This window comes from Cherax quadricarinatus, chromosome 32 (assembly GCF_038502225.1).
Source record: "Cherax quadricarinatus isolate ZL_2023a chromosome 32, ASM3850222v1, whole genome shotgun sequence".
Classification (NCBI taxonomy): domain Eukaryota; kingdom Metazoa; phylum Arthropoda; class Malacostraca; order Decapoda; family Parastacidae; genus Cherax; species Cherax quadricarinatus.
In genome coordinates, this window is record NC_091323.1 from 29,418,845 (window position 1) to 29,426,344 (window position 7,500).

Sequence of the window (7,500 nt, forward strand, 5' to 3'; positions counted from 1 at the left end):
TAGAGTGGTCCCATCCTGTCGATTTAGAGGTGGAATAGTTCATCAGGCAGATAACCTTGTCTGTCCTTGACCGGGGACCACCGGTTTTTGGAGCCTCCCCTACCTGATGAAAACTTTCTTTTAGTGTCCACCTCCCATTGTAATGCCCACTTTGAAAATCCCAACCTACAGGCTTGCCTGTACAAGTTCCTGTTATAGGTGGTAGGATGTTTTCTTATCCTTGCCATGCTTTGTCCAGAGTAGCAGCCTCTCTCTTGAAAGCCAAACCAAGGCTGATCTGTGGCCGTCACATATTGCGGTGAGGGAAAGTGTTCTTGTTGTGATTGGGGGTGTGTCCCGTGAAGCTTTCACTTGGTTGTCAACATCCTTGGAGAAGAGCATTCCAATCGGTGGTGGGAGCTCAGAGCAAAGGGCGCCAGTACCTCTTTCCCATAGCCAGGTCGTGCGTGTGGACTCTTCACCTCGTTCTGTTGGGATCTTAAGTGTCTTAAAAACAGCCTTGTGGTCAGACGATCCAAGGTAGCCGAGGGGTTGACAAGTGACTATGCCTCTCTCTCTCTCTCTCTCTCTCTCTCTCTCTCTCTCTCTCTCTCTCTCTCTCTCTCTCTCTCTCTCTCTCTCTCTCTCTCTCTCTCTCTCTCTCTCTCTCTCTCTCTCTCTCTCTCTCTCTCTCTCTCTCTCTCTCTCTCTCTCTCTCTCTCTCTCTCTCTCTCTCTCTCTCTCTCTCTCTCTCTCTCTCTCTCTCTCTCTCTCTCTCTCTCTCTCTCTCTCTCTCTCTCTCTCTCTCTCTCTCTCTCTCTCTCTCTCTCTCTCTCTCTCTCTCTCTCTCTCTCTCTCTCTCTCTCTCTCTCTCTCTCTCTCTCTCTCTCTCTCTCTCTCTCTCTCCTCTCTCTCTTTCTCTCCTCTCTAACTCTCTCTTTCTCTCCTCTCTAACTCTCTCTTTCTCTCCTCTCTAACTCTCTCTTTCTCTCCTCTCTAACTCTCTCTTTCTCTCCTCTCTAACTCTCTCTTTCTCTCCTCTCTAACTCTCTCTTTCTCTCCTCTCTAACTCGCTCTTTCTCTCCTCCCCTCTCTCTCTTCTCTCTCCTCTCTAACTCTCTCTTCTCTCTCTTCTCTCTCCCCTCTCTCTCTTTTTCTCTCTCCCCTTTTCTCTTTTCTCTCTCTTCTCTCTCTCTTTTTTTTTACACAGGGTTTGACAAGGTTGGATCTAACTTTTGGGAAGCTAAAAGGGTGTTACCTACATCAGCTCATTTTTAAAGCATTTTTATTGTTATGAGACATACAAGTAGGGAACAGGATGAAGTTGGAGCCATCTGTGGGCCAGCATTTTCATTTGATCAACTGCTTTATCTGTTGACATCATTTGCTGTTGAATGTGTTCCCATCCCCAGTCATCCTGGTATGTATGATCTCAGATGGGTGATGTTCTGGAGAGGTTTGGGCCCGAGTGAAATTGCCTTTTTGCCGTCTTGTGGCAAAAAGCTTTTTTCACGCTGTCCTCGAAGTGGATCCCCGTGTGTGTTTTGACAATATTGGCCTTGTACATAACAGTAGGCCACCCCACATCCCCCCTATGTTGGGGGCTCTGCTGAATGGCAGATCTATCCAGGATGGGTCCCGGCGAGAGATGAGGCGTCTTGCTCTGTTCTCTACTCTGTCAGCAGTGCGAGATGAGAGGGGCGAGCAAACCAGAAAGTGGAGCATACCCCAAGGTGTGGCGTATTTGTGCCTCGTGGGATCTTCAACCCTACTGTCAAGCAGATGCAAGATATGGCGAAGTGCTGTAAGCTTCCTGGCTGCCTTGTTTGCAAGATTTACAACATGGTTCTTCATGGTTAGTTTGGAGTCAAATTTCACCCCAAGGATATCAACTTCTTCTCCAGGTGCCAACACCCTCCCATTCATCCTTACTACTGCACCAGCATTACCATCATGGTGCCTTCTCTCTCTTCTCTCTCTCTCTTCTCTCTCTCTCTTCTCTTTGTCTCTTTTTTTTTTTTACACAGGGTTTGACAAGGTTAAGGATCCCTAGCTTCTCTTTCTCTCTTCTCTTTCTCTCTTCTCTCTCTCTCTCTTCTCTCTCTCTCTCTTCTCTTCTCTCTCTCTCTTCTCTCTCTCTCTCTTCTCTCTCTCTCTCTTCTCTTCTCTCTCTCTCTTCTCTCTCTCTTCTCTCTCTCTCTTCTCTCTCTTCTCTCTCTCTCTTCTCTCTCTCTCTCTCTCTTCTCTCTCTCTCTTCTCTCTCTCTCTCTTCTTCTCTCTCTCTCTCTCTCTCTTCTCTCTCTCTCTCTTTCTCTTCTCTCTCTCTCTCTCTTCTCTCTCTCTCTCTCTTCTCTCTCTCTCTCTCATCTCTCTCTCTCTTCTCTCTCTCTATTCTCTCTCTCTCTTCTCTCCCCCCTCTCTCTCCTCTCTCTCTCTCCTCTCTCTCTCTCCTCTCTCTCTCCTCTTCTCTCTCTCTCCTCTTCTCTCTCTCTCTCTTTTCTCCAGATACATAAACACTTACTAAAACCCACTTTTTACATCCCTTATTTTACTTCATATTATCCTTGAATTTATACATTTATATTCCATTTTTTCCTGCTATAACTTATCTTTCAACATTATTGCTACTCTCTCCTTATTTCTAGCTCTATTAGAAACCCTTAACCTAATCCCATTTATTTCTCCCCACTGAAACTCCTACTCCCTTCAGCTTTGTTTCACTTAGAGCCAGGACATCCACTTTTCATTCATAACATTCTTATTATTTGCACTACGTCTATGCACATTCAAACATCCCAACTTAAAGGTTTTATTTTTATTTTTAGTAAGCTGTATGGGAAATGGGGTTACTAACCCATTGCTCCAGCTTTCTAGTTGACTTTTACAACACTCATGGCTTATGGAGGAAAGATACTTATTCCACTTCACCATGGATATAAAAGGAAAATAATAAGAACGATAACTATTAAGAAAAAAACAAAGAAAACTCAGATAAAGTGTGTATACACAAATGTGTACATGCATATGTCTTGTAACCTAATTGTAAGTAAAAGCAGCAAGATATACCTGTTATCTTGTCTGAGACAAAAAAATGGCACCAACACTCCTACCATCATGTACAACAAATACAGGGTTCTGAAAACACTCATTTGGCAGGACAGTAGTACCTCCCCGGGTGGTTGCTTTCTACCAACCTACTAAATATGATGGCCTCGCTTATACAGCAGGTTAACCATGGTACAGGTGGGGATTGAACTTGTGGAAAAAAAACCAGACCAGCACGTAAGCCACTGGGCCAGCTGGCTACAGTATGATTCATCCAACTAGGTATATTTATATCTATATACCTAGTTGGATGAATCTTAGTAGCTGGCCCTGTGGCTTACACACTGGTCTAGAGTTTTATGACTCACCTGCCATGAGTTCAGTCCTCACCTGTACCGTGGTTTGTTCTATTGTGTCATTACAATTTCGTGAGTCAGCAGGTTAGGTTCTGGGCTACTGCTGTAAAGTGAATCATAGCCTTTTCACTTTCAAATGCAGATAAAAGCCCAATAACATGTTTACACTATCATATATTAAGTAAGCAATATAGCTAGGCCTAAAAAATGCATATATAGTGCACACATATTACTTACTTACCTTAAAATATTTTTATCCTTAGCATATGGTGAGTGGTGAATATATATGAATATATCTTTTGCCTTATATAAATTAGATTCACTTATAATTAATAATCTACTGTACAACTATGATATAATTCTTAGTGTTAAGTAGTCAGTAAGCCAATAATGTTAAGTCGGCTCATAATGCTTAGGCATAATAGAGGCTCTCTTTGTATTGCAACCCATTATTGTAAATACATAATCTCAATGTACTATTTGCAAAGACATAAATAAATAAATAAATAAATATAGTAGGAAGTCTGAATAAATGAAGAAAGGGTATAATTGAAAACCACTGTACTAGTGAAATGCTGTAAAGTGGACCTGCCTGTATATCTCTCTATTTTCAGTCGAGTTTTTGGATTTGTGGCCAAAAAGGGAGCAAGTAGAACAGAGAATCAGTGCCACATTTTAGCCGAACTAGAACCTGAACAGCCTGCAACAGCAATCTGCAACTTCGTTACGAAAGTTATGATGACCAGTGTGAGCCGACCCAACCTTGTATAGTTTTAAGAGACTGGTAATTGACTTGTTCAGATCATTTGTCATGACTCATATCTCTCTCTTAGGCCTAAACAGCCAATTACAGTTTGCTGACTCCTTCATATGGACACACCCAATGACTTACAAGAATACGTTGTGTATACACAAATGATATCTTGCCCTTTTATTTTAGTATTGTATGTATATATGTATGTCATGCTGAATAGGTCACACTTGCAATTTTGGTTGAAATAGCAATGCTTTTCTTGCTGAATAAGGCAAGCGAAAATTTGCGTATGCAATAATTTTGCAAAAATCATTCTGACCTGGAGTTTACCTGGAGAGAGTTCCGGGGGTCAACGCCCCCGCGGCCCGGTCTGTGACCAGGCCTCCTGGTGGATCAGAGCCTGATCAACCAGGCTGTTGCTGCTGGCTGCACGCAAACCAACATACGAGCCACAGCCCGGCTGATCAGGAACTGACTTTAGGTGCTTGTCCAGTGCCAGCTTGAAGACTGCCAGGGGTCTGTTGGTAATCCCCCTTATGTGTGCTGGGAGGCAGTTGAACCTAACCCAAAAAAATATATTTCATTGTGTTCGTTTATTATTAACCCCTTAACTGTCCAAACGTAGATCTATATTTTCTCGCCCAGTGCTCGAATATTTTGAAAAAAAAAAATAGTTTTCTCTTTTAAATAAGGAGGACATTTTTTTACATGAAGTAATGTCGAAAAAGAAATTTTCGAGTTAGTACTTACTGAGATATAAGGCTGCAAAGTTGGTGCTTGCCAATCACCTGATGGCAACATAAAGTGCTGCTGCTTGCAGACATGTTTCAATTTTTTTTTTTTTTTTTTTTTTAATTTTCTCAGTTTTTATGATATAATTATATTTTATAGTAGATCTTTTGATTTGATAGCCAACTGTTGTTTAGACACTAATATTACGTACAAAATTATTAATCATATTGTCACAAACACACACATACACACATATAGTCATATTGTACACCTTGCTGAATAACTTTCTATTATCTACAAGTACAGTGGACCCCCGGTTAATGATATTTTTTCACTCCAGAAGTATGTTCAGGTGCCAGTACTGACCGAATTTGTTCCCATAAGAAATATTGTGGAGTAGATTAGTCCATTTCAGACCCCCAAACATACACGTACAAACGCACTTACATAAATACACTTACATAATTGGTCCCATTCGGAGGTGATCGTTATGCGGGGTCCACTGTATTTACATGTCCCAGTTATGTTTCTAGTACTCCAGGATTATATGATACACCATGAAACATGGATTCACACAGAGTGCCACTCCACATTGGTGACACATGAATTGTGTGTCCTTCCGCTGTTAGGGTTGCCTTGTGGTGTTAGCACACACAACACATTTTTTCTGTGAATACTTTTTTTTTGGGATAGACAGTACTGGTATCAGGTAGTGACAGTTAGCGAGGATTCGGTCTGGCACTTCACCAACTGGTTGTGGTTGGGGGACAGGTCACTGTTGAGGGGCAGGGGCAGGTACAGGTGTGATATCATACTTTTTTATTATCTGCTTGATGACATTCAGGGTGAATTCTACATAACAAAGTCCTTTTCCAGTCATTATTTCATACATATTGAAGGCATTGAGCATTGCAATGTCTACAAGGTGGAAAAACACTTTCATGTACTACTTGCGACTCTTACTCACACAGTCAACGAACTCTATCATCATGTCACACTTGTTGACTAGTCGTATATTGTTCATATAGTCAATGACAGCAGCTGGCTTTACAGTGCGTTCATTGGTGTCCCTGTTCACTTTGTATCATCTCGTTTCTGTGGATGGTTGACAGCAATGTCATGTCCCGTTATCATGCCACGTCAGTGCCATGATGTCATTGGCATGAAGTGCTTGCATTGCACCTTCACCACTGCCTCCACTGAGCCTTGACATATGTTTTCTATTTCTTCTCACTGTTCCACATATGTCAGTATTGTTCACACAGAGGAAATCAGCGAGCATAGGGCTCATATACCAGTTGTCTGTGTAAAACGTATGACCCTTGCCAAGGTATGGCTCCATCATCTTGCGAACAACATCACCGGAAATGCCCAACATCTCCCTGGCATCATCGAGTATGTTTCTCCCAGTGTAGACAATGGCATCCAACACTATGCCACTCTCACTGTCACACACAACAAACAGTTTTATACCAAAGCGATTACGTTTGCTTGGTATATATTGTTTGAATGACGGTCGTTCCTTGAACAGAATCAAGGACTCATCAACAACAGTGTTCTTGAATGGATGAAAGTAGGCACTGAATTTCTGCTTCAGATTCATAAACACTTCCTGGATTTTGTATAGGTCATTTTTGTTGGGCCTATTCCTGTCTGAGAAATACAACATTTGTAGCAACAGAGTGACTCTTGTAGGGAAGGCAGTCACAGAAGACAGTAATGCTGATAAAGTAATCTGTGGACCAGTACTGTACTATATTGTGCTTATACGTATGAGGCATAAACATGACAGTGCCAAGGAATAAATACATTTTGGCCAAAGTTGTAGCTTTCCATCTGTGCAGTCATGACAATTCTGCAACCTCTCTGTTGTCCATTATATAGCAGTAGTAATTGTTTGTCTGGGTGACAATCAAGTTCATTATAGGCTCATCAAAGTATAATTGGAAATAGTCTAACTCTGTAGACTCATTCATGATGGGACATTGTGGGAGGATGCCACTTCCACTGCCATCAAAATTGAAAAGATGTGGCACGAATGTTGTACTTTGTGCCCAGTTCCATTCATGTTCACATGGTGCAGGGTGGACCTGTGGCATGGGGGAGCAGGAGGAGGGACGAGAGTGGAGACAGCACATGGTTGAGGGGGTGCTGGGCTGTCCTTTGTTTGCCCACCCACTGCACCATGCAGCCCAGGCACCATGCCACCCACCATCACCTCCTCTTTCTCCATTCCCACATATTCTCCTTCATGATCACTATCACTATCAGTGGCCGGGGTTTTAGATCATGACCTCCCACGACCCTTGGGAACTGCATATGGCACACTGCCTGAACGTAGGCGATGCCACCTAAAAGTATGCTTCACTGAGGAATAATGTATACCACTATCACTTGACAAATCATCTATGGGCATAAAATCAATCTCATCATCACTTATATCGCTTTCACTGTATTCTTCACTGAAACAGACAGAATATGATAATTTCCTCTTGCGTAGTAGCCTCTGAGTTGTAATACTGGCCACCCCAGAGGTGCTTGATTGAGGGTCTGGGATGGCCACACTGGCCATCCCAGAGGTGCTTGGCTGAGGGTTTGGTGTGGCCACACGAGAGGTGCTTGGCTGAGGGTCTG

General features: G+C 42.5%; 1 protein-coding gene across 6 annotated transcripts in view; it reads left to right on the plus strand.

The window, feature by feature from the left end:
* by (focal adhesion protein tensin) overlaps positions 1-7,500 on the plus strand; it is an 830,704-nt gene that overhangs the window by 813,558 nt on the left and 9,646 nt on the right. For 5 of the 6 annotated variants that reach the window (XM_070090572.1, XM_070090566.1, XM_070090569.1 and 2 more), the window contains one exon: positions 3,995-7,500. This exon is cut by the window's right edge and continues 661 nt beyond it. In XM_070090572.1, the coding sequence (XP_069946673.1) occupies positions 3,995-4,151 (157 nt within the window). In that variant the 3' untranslated portion in view covers positions 4,152-7,500. The remainder of the gene's footprint in view (positions 1-3,994) is intronic. The other variant, XM_070090565.1, reaches the window with a different exon arrangement.